General features: G+C 44.9%; 1 protein-coding gene across 10 annotated transcripts in view; it reads right to left on the reverse strand.

The window, feature by feature from the left end:
- Positions 1–1,636: 1,636 nt before the first annotated feature.
- UBE2F (ubiquitin conjugating enzyme E2 F (putative)) overlaps positions 1,637–20,916 on the reverse strand; it is an 85,513-nt gene continuing 66,233 nt past the window's right edge. For 5 of the 10 annotated variants that reach the window (XR_003256951.1, XM_026087205.1, XM_026087220.1 and 2 more), the window contains one exon: positions 1,950–2,440. Coding sequence is in view for 4 of the 10 variants with exons in the window: in XM_026087205.1 (XP_025942990.1) it covers positions 2,275–2,440 (166 nt within the window). In the remaining 6 variants the exon portion in view is untranslated. Of the gene's footprint in view, positions 2,441–3,009; positions 7,936–13,192; positions 13,375–20,916 lie in introns of all 10 variants that reach the window. The other 5 variants (XR_003256962.1, XR_003256948.1, XR_003256950.1 and 2 more) reach the window with 4 other exon arrangements.

The following is a 20,916-nucleotide window of genomic DNA, read 5'->3' on the forward strand; positions in this document are numbered from 1 at the left end:
AGAATAGAAAGAAAAATAAAAAATAGAATAGAATAAAATAGAATAGAAAATAGAATAGAAAACAGAAAAGAATAGAATAGAAAAGAATAGAATAGAAAGGAATAGAAAGGAATAGAATAGAAAAGAATAGAGAAGAATAGAATAGAAAATAGAATAGAAAAGAATAGAATAGAAAATAAAAAAGGAATAGAATAGAAAAGAATAAAGAATGGAATAGAACAGAAAAAGAATAGAATAGAAAATAGAATAGAAAGGAATAAAAAAGAATGGAAAAGAATAGAAAAGAATAGAAAGAAAAGAATAAAAAAGAATAGAATAGAATAGAAAATAGAATAGAATAGAAAAGAATAGAAAATAGAATAGAAAAGAATAAAAATAGAATAGAATAAAAAAAGAATAAAAGAGAAAAGGAAAGAGAAAAGCAGAGCAAAGCAAGGCAGCAGCATTTGCTGCGGAGCCCGGGGCTGTGGAGGCTGCGAGCCCTGCCCGCAGGAAGCTCTGGAGAGGCTTTCCGAAAGCCTGCCCAGGGATAAACACTAATAAGAAAAAAAATGAAAGCAACAACAACGGCTGGTTGTCCCCAAAGCCGCACATTATCTAGAAAAACTTCGACGTGGTCAAGAGCTCCGAGCGAGCGAGCAAGGCGCTCGTTTCACCGCTTTCGCCGCAGGACGGAGGAAGGTAACGGCACCAGGGTGCMTCCGCAGCAAGGAGCACCCGCCCGCCTTAAAACAAGCCGATACAGCCACAGTGACAGAAGCCGCCCGCTTAAATAAGCAAAAACTGGACTTACTTTTCTATCTTTGTGACTATGGTATTTCTCGTCTTTCCTGACATTGTTATTTTGGGAATATTTATCACTTTAAGCGGGCAGCTAAACTAATTTGCTGATCAATATTCAGTTTAAATAAATAGACACAGAGGTGACCTTATCCAAAGATGAATCTCGCGACACGGCTGTCCTGCAAGCCAAGCCGAACGCTTCCTTTCCTTGCTTTCCCAGCCCTCCGCTAACACCTACAGCAGCCTGCGAAGCTGCACGGGAAAAGGTGCAAGCAGCAACGCGGGCTTCACCCAACGTTGCAGCAACGAAGCCGCAACCCCGTTCGGAGGCGCYGGGGATGGAGCCAGTCTGGGTCCTCCGGGCTCCGCGTTTCCCCGCAAGGCGACGCCGGGAAAGAAGGAAGCGCAGTCGTTCGGGGGAGATGAAAAAGCAGTCGGGGCACAAGTGCTGCTACGCGCACACTGGCTACGTGTGCAGCCACGGGGACGTTTATTGCGATGGTTCGTCTGTTTGGAAAAGCTCGACTCGCTTCCGCTTTGCCTCCCCCGTGCGCCGAGCCCTCTGCGGGGTCACCCCAAAAGCCAGGCTCACAGGAGTGTTAAAAGAGGGCGCAGCGCGTATTATTTTTAAATGCATTATTATTAGTCATTCCCTTTCAGGGCAGAAGTTGGAAGAACACAGTCAGGTGCTCTCCAAATAACGGTGCTGGAATTTACTTCCATCAGATCGAACAGCCTCCGGTAGTGCCTCACCACATCCAGATCTGAAAGCCAGAGGCAGATTTCTTTTAAAAAAAAAAACCAAAAACAACAAAAAAACCCTCCCTTTCATTACATTTTCACAGAAAAATAAAAAAATATATATATTTTTTATTATTTTACTAATACTACACATTTACTTAAGTTAGGGATTAGCCTATATGTCTTTTAACTACTTCACACAATGAATAGGAACAAAAAATGCTGTAGCCCCAACAGGAGCCAAAAATGACGATGTAAAAATTCCAAACGTGTGGCAAAAATGTATGTAGGTGACGTATAATCAGAATCTCAAGCCCAGAACTAGGATTTCATCTGTTACTCGCATTCTGGCGAGCTCTTAAAGCCTTCGTTCAGCGCCTCTTGGAAAAGGCTCAGGTTGGTTCTGCTCATCAAAGGCAACGGGATTGTGGATTTGGTACACGAGAGACCATTTTATTGCCAACTCGAAGTGTTCCAGAAACACACCACCTTTTTTTCCTTTTTCTTTTCCCCCCTCCCCCAAAATAGGCAAGAAGAATTAAAAAAAAAAAAGTGTAAATACAATTTCAATAGTGATTTCTCTTAACTTCTCAAGCATATCTCATCAACAGGATATACAGTACAGTTCAGAGGAGTAAACATTTTAAAAGTAAGCAAACAACTTTTTTCAACCAACATACACAATTTCTTGCTGCATTTATGCTGAACTCTCCTTTTAACATGGACAAGTTATGAAGTTAGTTTTCTTCTTCAGTACAACATGGACACAGGACTAGTACAATCCGGGCTGGTTTTGCCGCTGCTGCTGAAGTTAAAGACAACTCTACGGTGTGAAAGCCATGGTCCTGCCATCCATCGCCCTTCATCATCTCGCGTAGCGCTTAATGTAGTCTTCAACTTTATTCCGAAAGTCCTCCTGGAAGAAAAGCACAGTCAGATTTACAACCAGCAGGTCACAGAGGTGCCAGAACAGGCTTATGGCGGTGCTGAACGCCCACGGTGGCGCCAGCAGGGTAAAACTTCCGTCTAATATGCTGGAGGGAAAGGTGGGCGACTCTCCCCGAGAGGCAGTCACGAACAGCAAAGCTTTGGTAACTTCCAAAACGTGAAGCTCGTTTTAAACACGGGAACAGAGAACTACGTTTGATTAGAAATGTTGTCCATGACTGTTTTCCAGAGTGCCTCAAAGAGATGCCCATGAATTATTTGCTCAGTGCTCCGAGCGTCTCCAAAGAACTTTGAAACACAGTTTAAGGCCAAAAACATCATAGCAGGAGAAGCAAAAATATAAACACACTTTAGGGAAAGCTCCACCACCGCTAATGCTTTTTTCTCAAGAGAGCTACAACTCTGTGCTTTGGAAGAAATAAAACCAGACGGCATAAGTTACAAGCATTCATTACAAAAACACATTGTAGGATGCTGGACTTCTCAGCATCAGGCATGTACCAGGCAGCTTTAATTTTCTGAGAATGGTTTTGATACCTGAGTATCACGTTAAAGTGTTTTTGAATTAACTRCTTCTAAACAACACGTCTGTTTGAGCGGTTCCCAGATCTCGGGCTGTCTCTGGCAAGAGGAACCTCCAGATAGCTTGTGTCTGTTAAAATGTCAAACAAAAAAAGGTGACCTTTTGCATTTGTATTCAGCTCCGATATGTTATGGACTACCCTGACACAAACTAAAAGTTACTTATAATAACCAGTGATGCCAGAAACCCCTCATTTAATGGTTATTATGAATATTTTCAGTATTACTGACTGTTTTCCTCACAGCACCAAAACTCATTTTCAGTCTGTTCTCGGATAAATAAAAATCAGAGCAAGTCAGTCAGAACACTGCGCTAAATACATTGCACTATATAATGCACTATATAATGCATGAGCGTTACAGAGCTCAGTAAAAGGCAGCCAGCTACACGGAGGCAAAAAGACCCAGCTTGGCAATACTACCAGTTTTTTCAAATACTGACCAAACCCAGGAAGATTTCTAGCAGCTTTTTTGCTGGTTTTTTGCAGTCACCTAGGGTCCCTAACGTTCTTAGCCGTAATCGTCGACTTGATGGAAGCTGAACGAGAGAACGGAGGGCTTGACGGCATGTCATTGCCTGCTCTTCCCTGCAGAGCAGAATAATGCATCTAACAGCAGCGCCGTACAGGCAGCTCAAAAGCATTTTCACCCCTGCTTTCACCAACTCTTCAAATGGAAAGACAGTCGGAATGAACCGCCTTAGCAGAAGCAGGACCCCAATGGAGAAAGAAGGCTCCCAAATCCATCCTGTCGCTTGTGCCAGCTCTCCCGAGGAAGGGATTGACAGCCCTGGCAAGAATATATTAGCACGCAACTTGCTCCGTGCGCGCGTGGCTGCCGAACAGGAGGGCCTCACTGCACGGCTGCAATATTCCCTCTTCGCATGCCATATGGCTTGACGGCTCCTGATGAACAGCGTACGCGTCTCCGGCTGCGCATCTGTTCATGTGCGGTCCTGACTAATCAGAAGCAAAAACTTAATCAGAGCGGTACATGACGCCGCATTACAAACGGGCGCACCAGCACCCTGCTACGAATGCTGACGGTGGAGGTGTGCTGCTCCCCCCGCACGTGGAAGCTGGGCGCAAACGTCCCTCGCCAGGCGGTACCTACCCGCCCTGCGGCTCCCCGTGACTTGCACAGCGGCGCATCTTACCCTCCCTTAGCTTCCCTTCAAGGACAGATCCTAAGTGTAGGACCAGAAAGATGGGCTAGGAGGCAGGTTTTGCAAAGCCAGGAAATTTCTTTTTTTTACATAGGCCTACCTACTTGAATGGAACTTCTTTCTCTTTAATTCTTTATATGGGCGACCCCAAGGAAACGTCCCCAGCTTTAAGTCTGCATTAGAGCCTGGACTATCTTGTGTCACCAAGAAAGGCACTGATGAGAAAAAGCATGTTACATCCAGGTGGTCTTGATGCTGAGAGGGAGAAGAGTCAGGGAGCTTGTTGCTGGAGAGCCCCCACTATCAAAGCAGTTTGTGAAGGAGACGGCGGGTCACGTCAAAGACCATTTAAGCTCCTGCGATGTAAGCTAGCAAGCCAGAACTCTCATCTAGTCAATGCTGGCAGTTGCTTTGCCTGGTGGGGCCACTGTTGTGTCCCTCTGGATGGGCATCACGTCCCACAGCTAGCTCGGCATCTCTATGCTGAAGTTATTTCTTCTGTCATCGGAGTTGTCAGGCCAAAGACTGATGAAGGGGGAGACTCAAGGTTGATTGTTACCTTGACATTTTACTATAGAAGCGCTGATGCTGTAACACATGAAACTTCATCAGAAACAACTCAACCAGCTGATAGGGGGTTCAGCGCGTGCTTGGATGAGGTTTTCAAGGAGGAAATCTAATCTTAAAATACCTTTATTTGCCCTTTATCAACCTCACCTTCACAAATTTCAAAGTGGAAGATATATGGAGTAAGAGGGTAACCCAACCGCCCCGCCGTTCCCCGGAGGTGTGCTGGGCAGTGGGGAGGTACGAGGCGTGCATTCCTATACTTGCCCTTACGCCTGGGAGCAGSACCTGCAGCCTTGCCTTGTTTGGGGTGGAAAGACCCAACCTGAGAGGTCTGTGCCCTGTCTAAGCTGGGAGCTAGGCCTCCTCCGTACAAAACGGAGTAACGGGATTCAGAGACCTAAATTAGGAAGTCGAAGCTCAGACAATGCCAATATACCCTTAACACAACCGCCATCCCACGGCACAGCACGGTCACAGCATGGACAGCACACGTATCAAATGATACGGTTCACCAAATACGGTCTAACCTGTGAAAAGTATACGATGACCAGCTGGGAACCGGAAACCAAGAAGAATATATATAAAGTAAAACATCATAACCCTCAGCACATCCTGCAGGAGAGTAGAGCAGGTCTGTTCCCAGCTCCCGTGGGACACTAACAYGCGCGCACCACCCACCATCCCATGCGCTGCCCTGCGGCACCCAGCAAAGAGCAGCCCTGAAGGAAGGCCCTCACTTCCCAAGCCTAGGAAAAGAAACTGTGGAAAACGGGAGCGTTTATCGTGCTTGGGAGCAGGACTAAAGCAGCTTTGCCCCAAGCCGCCAGGGAGTTTGGAGGAAGAGGAAGGCAGCACACGTGCCGGCTCGGCCTGGGGGAAGGCATRAGGAGCAGCATGGACAGGATCTGCTTCATGAGCAGTGCTGGCCAAACCACCGCTTCCTCTGATGACAATCATATTGGGGCAACCAAATGAAGAGAAATTCAAAATTCATGAGCAGATATAAGAACTTATGAGACCTACCACATCTTGCAATATCATTAGCTTATAACTGGGTTACAGCACGGACCAGAAAGTTGGACCTACCTCCCATTCAAACTCTTCCTCTGTTTTTTCGTACGTGAACAAAACAGTTTTGTTTATACAAAGAAGTTTAACAAATAACCTTTAAACAAATAAATAAAATACAGATATTCTTAGTATGAGCTCTGCTAAAAGGTCTCAATTTCAAACAGCTTGCTGAGTTCAGGATTTTCATTTGTCCTGCATGCTTTTGCTAGCTGGCATTGTATGTGCAATGGTTTGTGTTAAGCAAACGTTGAAAAGCAAAACTTAACTCATCACTTCTAGATAAAAAAAAACCTGATGTATTGTTTAATCAATTCACTCAAGTCTCAACTGATGAACTTATTGCCTTAAAGACATACAGCACTGAAATGAGTTTTAAAAATTACCTGAAATATGGCAGGCTATAAAATTTTACTACTACAATATATTTTACCCTGAGCACATAAATAACCTCAGCACCAAGCCAGAATGGAAGTTTATCACAAATTATATATCTTTGAGGAATTTCCGTATAGAAATATAGACAAGTAYGGAAATAAAAGCATATTGAAGCACGCTCTTAAGAATTATGAACCGTTTGCACTTAAGAATTATGAACCTTTTGGAAAACAGATATTTGACCTGAACTGGCATCTCTAAGAGAGGTTGACTCTTTCTTTTTTCAACGTTTTATACCACATTGAGTTCTACTGATTAACTGCTTGTCTACGATAAGCTTTTAATTTGAAAAAAAAATATCTGCTCAAGTAACCAAAGCAAACGCAATACTTCACTAAAAGTACTGTGACAACTATCGGAAAAGACTAGCGCTTTCTGAAAAAGTTGCAATGCAAAATTTTATCTTGGGAATGTTTTTACAGAAACATACATAAGAACCGACTAAATAAAACAAAATAAATTTTAAAAAGCAGGTTTAGTTCATTATCCTTCATATACCCACTGCTGGCATCATTTTACATACCGCAGTATTTGGCAAAGTTTATCTTCTTGTTACTACTCATAATATTGACTTCAGCTTCTGCCATCAATTCCTACATTTGCAGAAGTACGTYAGAGGATTTGCTGCTGCAAAATAAGGGAACAGTCACCGGACACTGCTGCACCCTCTTTGGGGTCTGGAGGCTGTATTTTCCCATTCCCGCAGGAAAACGCCCAGCCTACCACAACTGTTCCTCAGTCACCACTGCAAGGACCTAGGTGTTTTCCCATGCTCCTTTTGATCCACCTTCCCGTTTTTGAGATTTACAGTTCTGCACAATTCAAGCTGAGACAAAAAATAAATCGATGACAAAACCAGTCAGCTGCTCCTGCCCTTCCCTCCTTCTTTGTGTTAAAGAAAACATTTAAATAAAAAAAATGGGAAAAAGCTAAGAGAGCACAATTTTAATCCATAGTTTATCACCAAGGTTAAGTTCCAAACAACAACTATCGGCACCTTACTTGCGCTTTTACTGAAAGCGCAGTTTAGTCGAATAAAAGGGTCTTCTGAGCACCGGTAACCAAGCAATGATCAGATGACATTACTCAGTTGCAGTCAGTTTTTCAGGAGCAGGACATAATAATCGGCTAGATTTACCCGTTAGCCCTGTGAAATACCTTTAAAAGCGACCTTTCCTTTCTCCGCTGCCTTGCGGTAATGAGCAGTTCCGCCCCGCAGCCCCCGCACACCCCCGCCCATTTAAAAAGGAGCTGAATGAAACCTCCGAGTAACACGAAAATTGCAAATACGAGGTGGCTTTCCAATTCTGACTGCTTCCTTGCTGTCATCTCCTTAGCTCAGCTTCTACACCATTTTATTTAAGAATTTGCCAAGCACTGTAATTACATTTTAGCTATATGGAGACAGACTCTGGGAGGGAGCAGGGGGTGGAAGACCTGTACGTAGGCATCGCCTTCAAACTTCTCTGCCTAGCAGCTGCAGGAGGAAACAGCATCAGTTTTAACGGCCCGTATTCTCCACTGCAGAATCGAAAAGCTGCTCCTGAACGTCAGGCAATCCTGATTTTGCAAACCGATGAGAAAAGGCTTTATTAGATCTCTTCTGTATCTAAGTCCTAAGGAAGTCTGCTGTATTATTCCTGCAGGGGGGGGRAAAAAAATACGCTGCTCTATTTTTGACTATTTGGAAAAAAATCCAGGTATCGTGGGGAAGAAAAGACACATTAAGCTTTGGACTCCCCCTCCCCCCCCAAAAAAAATATCAGTACATACAGGATACAGAAATTATGTGAACAGTGTCAGTGACCTGCCTGCTCGTTCTCCAGTGCGACACTGCTCAGAGGAGAGGTGGAAGACGTGTTGCAGAGACGGAGGGAAGCATTAGCACTCTGAACATGAAGAAGCAGACGCATATATGTTCAAGGCGCTCAAGATCTTAAGAAGAAGCCATTTCCCTCTGCTTCTGCAAACTTTTTGTGGTTCCTCAGCGAAGCATAAAGATAAAGGAAAAAAAGCACTCCGGAAAGGTTATCACAAGAGGAAAAGGCTATGGATTCGGAGGCTGGGTGTGAAAGCTGCCGGGGTAGCCAGGGATCGCTGCCTTTAAAACCCATTTGTGCCAAGGTGATGGAACCAAGCCAGCTGACGAGGACAAAGCAGCTCCCCCAGGAAAAGGGTTCCCCGGATCGAATGCGACGTAGGTCCTGACATTCTCGTCAAATCTGCCCTTTGGCTCATGGAGCAGCTTGGCCGGAGGCAGGCRGAGGGAGATTCCTCCGCTACGGCTATTTCCGTTGCTGATAACGGGTTGCTTTAGGGCAAGGGCTCACCCACCGCCTCTGCTCAGCCCCCGCAGGTTAAGGTCCAAAACCAGCTAGGATCCCATAACAGCTCTCATGTTCCCTCAGGAGCGGAGAGTTTTGCAAGTCCTCTGGTCACGCAGCTGCAGCACYGCACGACTCAGGTTTTGCCCTGACCGTGGCCAATTTGCTCATTACCACTTACGTTTGTGCCCAGGTTGCCGAAAATGAGGAAAATCTCCTGGGCGCGCTCCGAGTCGCTTCCGCGCGGCAGCRGGGAGGTGCACGTGGTGCCGAGAGCATGGAGACTGCCACGCCGACGAGTGCCCCACGCCAGCTCCCGACACCCCGCTCCTCCAACGCAACCGGGGTCAGCCCTGCGGCTGGCGCCGGACCCTCTGGCAAGCTCGGCGATGCCGCTCTTGGAAAGGGCTCTACTGAGAGCCCTTGAAGAAAACTATCCAAGTCATCCCGATTTCTCAGCCCGCRCTACAAACGCTTCCCCCCAGGAAGATGCCACTCATTCCCAAGAGAGGAAATGCCTTTGGGATCTCGGATCTTAATGGATAAATTACAACGGCAGAGGAAATCTGAGCTGCCTGGGCCTGGTGAGAGTTTTTGCAAGTCAAACCCTTTAGCCGCTGCTCTGCAAACCAACCTGGGGGCAGGTGAGGCGCAGGGGGAGCTCCCGCTCAGAGACCGCAGAGACTTCTTGTTTGCCTTCAGCAACCTGCTGTATGTTTACATTTTAAAGCAACCCAATTTTCTAAAGAATGCAAAATGAAAGCTTCCCTTTTGAGCCATTTATTTGCCTAAAGCATGTAAAACAAAAGCACTGAAGCATCCGCATTTCTTTCACATTTCTACCATTGCCTCAACAAGTTAAACCATCTGCAAAAGCCTGATCAACTTTACTGAACCAGAAAGAGGCTCCGTCCATAACCAAAGTGTTATGAAAGATGGATAATGGCTTCTATAAATACTTTTAGCATTAGAAAAGTAATTTTTTCCTATTTCCATCTGTTAGCACAATTAGCAGATGTGCTGTTGTTCATTTGCACATGCTGCTTAATGTGCTTTTTGCTTACTGGGAGAAAGCTTCAAAGGCTGTAACATGCACGCATGACACAAAACGGGAAGCCGGTCCAAAAAATCCCCAGTGCTGTTCTCTACATGCATGAATACTGCAGAAAAACAAAATACGTGGTTGCCACAATTTCTGTGAGAACAACAAACACCAAACAGGGCGGTTAGTTGTGCAGAGGAAGTGAAGGATTTACTGCAATAAATATGGAGATAAATAAATGCAATGACTCACAGCGTAAATTCTTATGAGAAAATGTTTTTCGGACTGGGATGGTACTTTTGTCCCTAATAAGACAGTTAAGCTGTAATCAACAGGCAATAAAAGCCCCATAACAGAAATTAAACAGCTTCCAAAATAATTCATTAAGTTTGAAAGCCTTTTAAACTAGGGAAACTAGGGAAAGACTAGGGAAAATGTGGGCCCTTTGCTGAATGGGGTGGGTGCCCTGGTGACGAAGGATACAGAGAAGGCAGAGTTACTGAATGCCTTCTTTGCTTCAGTCTTTACTGCTCAGGCCAGCCCTCAGGAACCCCACACCCTGGAGGCAAGAGAGAAAGTCTGGAGAGAGGAAGACTTTCCCTTGGTGGAGGAGGAGTGGGCTAGAGATCATTTAAGCAAACTTGACACCCACAAATCCATGGGCCCTGATGGGATGCACCCACGAGTGCTGAGGGAGCTGGCGGACATTATTGCTAAGCCACTCTCCATCATCTTTGAAAGGTCATGGAGGACAGGAGAGGTGCCTGAAGACTGGAAGAAAGCCAATGTCACCCCAGTCTTCAAAAAGGGCAAGAAGGAGGACCCAGGGAACTACAGGCCAGTCAGCCTCACCTCCATCCCTGGAAAGGTGATGGAGCAGCTCATCCTGGAAGCCATCTCCAAACATGTGGAGGAAAAGAAGGTGATCAGGAGTAGTCAGCATGGCTTCACCAAGGGGAAATCATGCTTAACCAGTCTGATAGCCTTCTATGATGGAATGACTGGCTGGGTAGATGAGGGGAGAGCAGTGGATGTTGTCTACCTAGACTTCAGCAAGGCTTTCGACACTGTCTCCCATAACATCCTCATAGACAAGCTCAGGAAGTGTGGGTTAGATGAGTGGACAGTGAGGTGGATTGAGAACTGGCTGAATGGCAGAGCTCAGAGGGTTGTGATCAGTGGCACAGAGTCTAGTTGGAGGCCTGTAGCTAGCRGTGTCCCCCAGGGGTCAGGACTGGGTCCAGTCTTGTTCAACTTCTTCATCAATGACCTGGATGAAGGGACAGAGTGCACCCTCAGCAAGTTTGCTGATGATACCAAACTGGGAGGAGTGGCTGATACGCCAGAGGGCTGTGCTGCCATTCAAAGAGACTTGGACAGGCTGGAGAGGTGGGCAGAGAGGAACCTCATGAAGTTCAACAAAGGCAAGTGCAGGGTCCTGCACCTGGGGAGGAATAACCCCATGCACCAGTACAGGTTGGGGGTTGACCTGCTGGAAAGCAGCTCTGCGGAGAAGGACCTGGGAGTGCTGGTGGACACCAAGTTAAGCATGAGGCAGCAATGTGCCCTTGTGGCCAAGAAGGCCAATGGTATCCTGGGGTGCATCAGGAAGAGTGTTGCCAGCAGGTCGAGGGAGGTGATTCTCCCCCTCTACTCAGTCCTGGTGAGGCCACATCTGGAGTACTGCGTCCAGTTCTGGGCTCCCCAGTACAAGAGGGATGTGGCACTACTGGAGCAAGTCCAGCGAAGGGCTACAAAGATGATTAGGGGACTGGAGCATCTCTTATATGAGGAAAGACTGAGAGAGCTGGGCCTGTTTAGCCTGGAGAAGAGAAGGCTGAGAGGGGATCTTATCAATGTATACAAATATCTAAAGGGAGATTGTCAAGAGGATGGGACCAGACTCTTTTCAGTGGTGCCGAGCAACAGGATGCGAGGCAATGGGCACAAACTGAAACACAGACACTTCCATCTGAACATGAGGAAAAACTTTTTCACTGTGAGGGTGACAGAGCACTGGAACAGGTTGCCCCGAGAGGTGGTGGAGTCTCCTTCTCTGGAGATATTCAAAACGCGCCTGGATGCAATCCTGTGCAATGTGCTCTAAGTGACCCTGCTTGAGCAGGGGGGTTGGACTAGATGATCTCAAGAGGTCCCTTCCAACCTCAGCGATTCTGTGATTCTGTGATTCTGTAAAGCTAAATTCTTCCCTAGTGTGGTAAAAGCTTGAAAAGCTAAGGTCAGTCTCCAACATGACAGATCCAGCTCTTCTCTTGAGAAGCTTGTTCTGCTGCTTACCAGCTTCACAAACCGTAATTGTGGAGCCCATAGCTGTTCTTGACAGCTGGAGACCGATGGTCTGAAACAGCTCGAAGAGAATTTCAGCAATATGGAAATGCCTGGACTCTGGTTCTCATTCCTCTCTAGACTTCCAAACCCCTGCAAATCTTTCAGCCGACACACTGCTGACACTGAGGTGCTGGTGTTCGCCAAAACCAAACATAGAAGACTTGCACTATATTAGCTAACGCTGCTGAGGAAAATCTCAACGCAAAACCTTTTGAAACACTCACAAAAACACCCACATCCACTGCCTGCTACTGCCCAGCTGATGCTTTCAGGTGTCACGGCTATAGGTGCACGTCATCAGCATGAAATCAAATGCGGGCGTTGAGCTGCTGGGCTTCTGACGTCAAAACGGTGTCTGCGTCTGCCGAGAAAGCATGGTTGCAAGTTCTGAAACTGTTACAAGTACTCTAGGATTCATTAAAAAATACAGGAGAAAAAGTTTGCTTACACGAGACCTGACAGGTTTGTCTGGCCAAAGGTGAATATATACTTCAGTTCCTCCGATACACTTTGTGAGTGTATTTAATTAGAGTATTTCTCAAGTGTTTCATAACCTCTTATAGAAGAAATCAGGAAATAGATACTCTATTCAGTATCCAAGAATAAATGTGAGCTGCTTATTTTACCTGAAGAAGCTTTAAAAACCCTCACGCTTCTATCCCATCACTGTTCCGTACTGTTATAAATAAAAAGCAGCATTCTTGAAGAAAATCTTCAGAATCAGCTACTTCCTGTTAGCATCAGAGCTTCAGTATGTCAAGGGCTGATGCAAAACTGCCAACATAAAGAAGGGAACGAGGTTAAGTGCAAAATCTAATACTAGCCAATGGACAAAGACAGACCACAGTCCAGGAGAAGCTGACACACGACCAGGTCAAGTAGCACAGCAAGGATGAGACTATGCCAATTTAAGCAATGCATCGACTCAAGTACTCTGGAAGACAAACAATATAAAAAAAACAACAGCCTGACAATGGCAGCTTGAAGAAAACATAACGAGCACAACACCTGGACATGCTTCCCCTTGTTCGCTCTAACCATGCCCTACCTTGACAAGCACTAAACAGCCTTTCTGTTGCCTATCCTTCCTTGAGCTATGAGCCCGTTGCATCAATCGAGCTGTGGACAGAAGTCCATCATGAAAAGATGAAGATAAAAACAATCTATTTGAGGCCTAAATACCTGGACCCGGATTCACAAATCAAGCAGTACAGCCTGAAGAGTTGCTGGAGGCACAGATCTTGATAGCTTTTTGTGTCTCTCTGGAAGAGCAGTGAGAAAGAAAACGTACACCGAACTGGTCAAAGGAGTGGAGACGGCTGGCCCGGCTTGAGAGATCTGCTGTGCGCTGTACAAAGGTACCACTGAAAAGAAAAGCGAGCTCAGCACTCGATCTGAAGCACTGCAGGTCTTAAGGAGACTATTTGTACCTTAAACGCATAAACGGGCTCCAGCAATTTCACACTTTCCAATTCCTTTGCAAATTACTCGAACTTTTAAGACCTCTCAATGTTACAAGCTTTGGGACAACCTGCTCAGATCCCCAGTACAATAAATAGACACCGAGAGGAAACAAAATGGTTAAGAGGGAGAGAACTGGCAGTAAAGAGGTCAAGGCGTAGCCTGTTTATGTCCTTATATCTTTCTTATGCAAAGATTAGCTGGATCATCCGACAGGAAGAACTCTCTGGAGAGCTGTCCTGACATCTCCTGACATACCTCAACTGGAGAGGAAGCACCAGAAAACCCAATAAAGGCTAAGGGGTTCCTGAGGTATGGAGATCACCACACTTGACAAAGCATTTCTTACACTAATATGCTTCAATAACAATATCCTCTTACTGCTCCTATACAGAAGTACCTGTATCATCTCAAACTCTTCCATAACCCCAGGTCCCACCCCAAACTCTTGTGATTTTTTTTTTAATTTACCAAGAAATAAGTGTGACATCACAGACTTAGCATTAGAATAATTGCAAGATCATGTCAAAGAGTGAAAGCAGAGAAGGAGAAATCCAGCTTTAGCAACTAAAAATGATAAAAGAGGTAAAGCAATGAGATGTTCAGACATTAAGAAAACGTTAACAGAATACCTGTAAGTGGAGCAGCAAATATTATCAGATACACAATTTTACAATGATTAAGTGCCACTTTCTGTAAACCCTGAGAATTAATAATGCAAGATGATGAAACAGTAGCTTCAAAGCCTTGACCTCAATTACCTATTAGGCAATCTTAACAGCGTACATCTTTGTACTGTTGGCATAACAGCAAGTGGTACTGAAAATTACAGAATAAGAGTTGTGCAAAAATCTCCTAAAAATTAACGCACATGGTAGTCTCATTACTAATGACTTCAAATATGGCTAAACACTGAAGAGGAAAAAAGACAAATGCAAGCAAAAATATGCAGCTCTCATGATCAGTATGAAGTAATGGGACTCCCCCCGGTGTTTTAATAGCTTGCGGGTAGTTCTCTACCAGAATGGAGCCTCATTTAGTCAACGTGCAAGAGCCTGTTTGCAACCCACATGTTTTTACCCGTATAGCTAGGGAGTATTTAGCAAAATCAAGAAAGGGCTTTAAGAGACGCATTCAGTGAGCGAGAACACAGCAAAATCTGACTGCCTACAGATTTGCAGACTATCATTACTGCTCTCCTCCCCCCACCACAGTACAGCCTCCTTGATGTGCTGTAGGACCTCCTGCCTCCCCAGAAGCAGCTCCAGCCCTCTTGGGTTGCACCCAGGTCCTCTTGCAAGCAGTGGGGAGCAAGGCAAAGCGGCGCTGTGGCTGGCTCCAAGCTGCACATGACCTTGTGGGCCTGATGGCTGGTCACTCAGGCTGGGTCCCTGCTGAGCTCCCACGGCAGCGTTTTCTGGTGGCACTTTCTCAGATTGTCCCATCTTTGATGCTGCTAACAATTTTCTGGGATGCTGGAACACAGCGTACCCTCAGTAAGTTTGCAGGTGACACAAAACGGGGAGGGAGTGGCTGATACCCCAGAGGGCTGTGCTGCTGTTCAGAGGGACCTTGACAGGCTGGAGAGATGGGCAGAGAGGAACCTCATGAAGTTCCAGAAAGGGAAGTGCAAAGTCCTGCACCTTGGGAGGAATAACCCCATGCACCACTACAGCCTGGAGGTTGACCTGCTGGAAAGCAGCTCTGCAGAGGAGGACCTGGGGGTCCTGGTGGACAACAAGTTGACCATGGGCCAGCAATGTGCCCTCGTGGCAAAGGCGGCCAACGGTATCCTGGGCTGCATTAGGCAGAGCATTGCCAGCAGGTCGAGGGAGATGATCCTTCCCCCTTGACTCAGCCCTGGTGAGGCCACACCTGGAGTGCTGTGTCCAGTTCTGGCCTCCCCAGTACAAGAGAGAGATGGACCTGCTGGAGCAAGTCCAGCGAAGGGCCACAAAGATGAAGGGATTGGAGCATCTCTCATATGAGGAGAGGCTGAGAGAGCTGGGGCTGTTCAGCCTGGAGAAGAGAAGACTGTAGGGGGATCTTATCAATGTGTATAAGTATCTGAAGGGAGGGTGTAAAGAAGACGGAGCCAGACTCTTGCCAGTGGTGCCCAGTGACAGGATGAGAGGCAATGAGCACAAATTGAAATATCGGAAATTTCATTTAAACATAAGAAAAAGAATTTTTACTGTATGAGTGACTGGGACACAGGTTGCCCAGGGAGGTTGTGGAGTCATCCATCTCCTTGGAGATGCTCAAAACCTGACTGGACACTGATCTGAGCAGCCTGCTCTAGCAGCCCTGCTTCGAGCAGGGAGGTTGGACGGGTGATCCCCAGAGGTCCCTGCCAACCCCAGCGACTCTGTGAGTCTGCAAAGTGCTTTCTGGAAGTGTCTCAAAGATGAACGGCTGGACAACCTACGGTCACAGAACAAACAGCTCTCCCAAAATGATTCACTGTTTAATTGGCTACGCTGGGCACAAGAACAATAAAAATGTTGATATCAAGACAGTCAACCTTTAATTTACAGTTACACTAAAAACACAAGCTTGTTTTCATTTAACCTGCAAGCTGCCTAGCAAAGTTTTCCAGAGTCGTCTTACTCCTTTTCATCATTATCTCTCATTTTATAATTCTGCAAGTTATTTTGCTGCTGTTGCGGGAATGTTAGACTGGCAGCCCCCAAAACAACACCCAACTTCTGTCAGAGAAGGCAAGGGATCGAAAACAAAAATCCTTCAGAAACAGTAGTGGCACTGAGGTTGACATATCTCTGCATACCTGAGTGATGCACCAAACGCAGGAACATTTTGTTAAAAGTGTGATTTCTACTCTTGGGAGCGGAGGAGGAAAGTGTTGGGCTTGTCAACTCGATAATTCCTTTACTCTCAGCTGCACAGAAATGCCTTTGTTCTGCGCCTAATTACTATTATCTCAGATTCCAATATGTTCAAGACCAGATTGTTTAGCCTATAAAGATATGGATGAATTCCCCTCCTCCCCCTCCCCAATTACAGTTTTACAACCTAGGGAAATTTAATCAAAAAATTACTTGAAACCTGAAAGTGCCCTGCAATACTGTATTTTTCCCCACTTAAAATAATTTACATTAATCATGTTAAATTGATTGCTTCTAATGATCAAGGCAAGAATTTTCTTTTCCTTTCCACCTTTTTTATTAGTCATTTTTTGGCACCACACTGCCTTGTACAGGAAATTATCCTCCTGATGGCAGTCTTTATTTTTGTTTTTAGAGGGATGCCATCAACTTTAACCACACACATGGGACAGACTTTTCTTTCAGGGAAGGAGTTATAGCTGGGATCGCTTGTAGAGTACTGTAATTACACTAGCTAAGGATGAGTGAGTGGTGTGGAGCCACTGCCAAGCCATTAAGGGCAACACTCCTTTCAGGAGCACGAGGAGAACGCTTCCAAAAACCCAGGGGAAGCCTCTTTCTGTGTTAGGGCTACATGCTGCCAAAACAAGACTCCCCAAGGCAGAAGGGTTAACTAATTCAGACATGTGGGTGAGTTCCCATTAAGGAACTCAATACTAAAACTCACAACCTATGTCCTCACCAAATATTCTCTGTTTATCACAAATAGGTGCTCCTTGTAGGGTTGAAATTTCTACTGGAGAAAGGAAGGACAAAAGGAAGAAAGGACGGACGGAAGGAAGGACAGCATTAGGGCAAGATTCTCAGCTGTGACTGCAGTCAGTGGCACCATGATGATTTAAACCATTGTCCAAACCTAGTTCTGAAAACCAGAAAAGGGATTTATTTGGTAGACAGTTAAAAAATGTAGAAGTCAAACTTAGTCTACAAAACTGACTGTTTCTCCCTCTTTAAGCTTTTTAGTTTTGTTTTTTTTTTTAATATATATGAGGAATTCATGACATCTACAAGCAAGATGGGCAGCACAGCAGAAAACTGGGCTTTACTCCTCCAAAACCATGAACTTGTCAGAGCAGAGATAAAACAGGCTACAAAGGCTGCCTGTATAGAAACTTTACAGCAAGACTGAGAAGCTGTTCAAGTCAAAATTAAGGCAAGGAGAAGAAACAGAATGCGATTTAAATGCCAAGGTGTTAATACAGGACTGAGAGGATCCAAGCGAATGCCCAGACCCGCCTGTTTTATTGTCCTTCACGGGGTGAATCACTTCCTTCTCCGCATCACTACGTTCTCATGTGTCAAGCAGCAAAGCGCTCTGCCTCCACTGATGAAATGCAATAAATAAGAGGAAGGCATTACGTTTCAATTTTATCTGTGACTTAGCATGAACCAAGACTGCCTGAGCATCTCTGGCCCGTGTTACAGAGGCTGGGAGAGGTAGCTGTGTCCTCTCACCAGGCTAATGTGTCCTCAGCTGCTTCAGGGCTCTGGCAATTTGTACAACTTTAAGTTCTGTCTCCAAGAAACTATGCTCAAAATCATAGGCAGGCTAGTCAAACTAAAATTGTAGATGTCAGATGTTATTCTATTCACACAGTAAATGCCAAACATATCTACAAATTCTGCTGTAAACCAACATTAACCAGCTTCATTATGCTGGAAGTAAAAAAAGAAAAGACAGTTCTTCTCTAAAACTGTTTCCTCAGTTTATTACTAAAAGCCATCAAAAATGAAGTTACTTAGAATTATTACTAACTGCTATAAGAAAAATCAAGACAACATGAAAAGCTTGGCTTGACTGCAGTCAATGGAAAAAAAAAACAAATGCCAAAAATCTGAAGTTCCAAATCTTTTGACCTCAGCAGAGTTAAATTTTCAGGAAAAAATAAACCAAACCTGTAAGTGGTGAAACATTTTCATCCTTAATAAACCAAGTAAGAGTCTTAAACCAGATGGATCATCTTTGCTGTGAAGTCTTTCAGGCTCATCCACCTGAGTAAGCTTTGCTGCTGCCTCGCAGGCAGACATCTGTGAATTTTGAGGCAACAGTAACAAACACAAAAGGCACAGAATATCCACAATATGCCCAAACCTGGTTTACTGCCTCTTCCAACTATTAAATGTAATTCTTACATATTTTTCAAGAGGGATTTCAGCTCATGGGTTCATATGCTCAAAGATACTGTAAAGAATCAAAAGCAGCTGTTGTTTTTCTGCAACAAGCAGTATAAGTACTTTGGAAGTTATAAAGGACTTACTTTTTGGTGATCGATAGGCTAATATCCCAATACTGTTAGCTCAGTGCTTCACAGCAGTAAAACAAGAAAGCCCATCAAATCTGTTAACACATTCCTAAAGTCCTAAAGCAGAGAGGTACTCTCTAAACAGAGGAAAAGAAATCATATAATGACTAGAATCCTTATGGTCTCCTCAGATGAGGAAATTCAGTGGGTTCATTGATTAAAGGGTGGTGCATGCTGCTAAACAGTTCTCATGAGCTCAAAGAAAGCCTGAATTCTTCCAGTGCTAAGAGGCAGCGCAAAATTTGCTGCCGCAAGACCTTGCCTGTATGAGAAGGGAGGCTTACGCACAATCCAGACTCAACAGAAGGCCACGGGCTCACGAAGTAATAACTTATCTATATGTTCGACTGATTAATAATAAATTATGTAGGACGTAATTTGCAAGTGACATGGCAGATGTTTTACTATTGAAATAAAACTCTTTCCAGACACCAGGAAAAAGATTTTGGCTTTATAGATTTTGTTACTGAATATTCAACACTACTGACAAAGTAGCGTTTCAGATCGTTTCCTCCTAATTCTGCCAACACAGGGCTGGAATCCATCGAAAAGAACTGCTCCCTGCCAACACTTCATCTGGCCGCTGTAATCAATCCACTTCTCTCCCCATTTTTTTTGCTGAAATGAATGCGAGGCTAAACAAAGTCATATTTAAAGTTAGCACCAGCATCTTCCTTGATGAGAGATCCTAGAAGCATTTCTGTTTATTGCCGATCTTTTATGCCATGTTCAACAGGTCATCAAATGAAGTTTCAGACTATTTTGACAAGTATTCAGTGCGCTGTCCTCACTTGACTGACTTGTAGGCAAACTTGGGTTTGTAGCTAAGAAGCAGCAAGATACTCTCAGAGACGTCATCCCTTCATTCTGGGTCACGTAAGCCATCAGCCGCTATACCCAAAAGTGCTGGCACAGGCTCGCGCTCTGGATGTGGAGGTGTGCGAATGAGGAATCACTACCTTTAATCAAGAAACGACCAGCACCCATACGGACCCTAAGCAAGGCGGAAGAGGTTGCTTGACTTAATTTTTTGACGTGTTCCTAGCAGAATTCTTCTGCACTGCTTCTGCATGACAGGTGCGCCTGCATCTGGAGCTCCTCTAGTCATTTTGGAAAAGCAAGCTGCTACGTCTCAACAAATTACAAAATAAACTGGGCCAAGGCAGAAATTCAAGCAAGCAAGCAGAGCTGTCAGTCATAAATTTAAGGTCACTGGCAAGCACAGAGCAGGAAACAGGCTGATAATGCAGCAAGCCAGATCCCGTTACTCTCTGCACAATTAACAAAATACCAGGCTACTTCCATCACCTTGGAGCTAGATATTATCTTACATCCTTCCAGTAACAGCAAGCTTGCATTTTGTTTTCTCCCCATTCATTTGTGCACGACTACATTAGGCTACGTTAACCCAACGCGTCACTAACAGCTCGCTATCCCTGTCCACACTGCGACCCGCCTTTGTTCTTGCGTGCTGTAAACAGGAACGAACGGCAGGTAATCCGCATTCAAACTTCATTACCTCCCTTGGTCTTGCAGGAGCAGGTAGTTTCTTTTCATGTGGCACGCTGAAATAGAGGCAGGGCAGCGAGCCGGTGGTATTTTGCAGAACAGCTGCTACATAAGCAATGCAAAACTAAAGACCAGTTCTGAGGAGCTGGGCATGTTTCAATTGCTTTTTACTTGAAAGAGGAACTGAAGGTATCCAGCATTTTGCACACTTAGATACATAGTATAACCTATTAGCGTTTTCCAATCTAGCCCTAAGCGTCCAACTCTAACTGGATCCTCCTGCCCTGCCAGTAATCTAATAAAGGTGCTTTACCAATACTCCAGAGATTGCAAAATAATGCTTTGACTGTCTACCTTCTCCATTAGGCTGGCTTGGTAGAAAAGCATGAGTTTATTATTTAAACATTTTCAGCTTTGTTATAGCATTATGTTATTGGYCAGGATTTGGGGAACAAACACTAAAAATGATACAAGAACATGCCCACTTTTTCATTTCTTAAGAAGAATTTAGCTAAAACATCAGAGCATCTAACGGTTGGGAATTTTCACCGTGGGTCGTCAAGACGGAGCCTGGCATTCAATCAAGCAAAAGACAAGAAAGGCACATGTTGAGGAGGAAAGGCAGAGATACCCAAAGGGCTCAGGGCTCCAATTTCTGAGCAGAAACGATGGTGAGAAGGCAGCCTTAGTAAGAAGAGTAACATTAAGAGGGTTGTTCTCCACCTGT

The sequence above is a fragment of the Apteryx rowi genome, unplaced genomic scaffold (assembly GCF_003343035.1).
Source record: "Apteryx rowi isolate R43461 unplaced genomic scaffold, aptRow1 scaffold_12, whole genome shotgun sequence".
Taxonomy (NCBI): domain Eukaryota; kingdom Metazoa; phylum Chordata; class Aves; order Apterygiformes; family Apterygidae; genus Apteryx; species Apteryx rowi.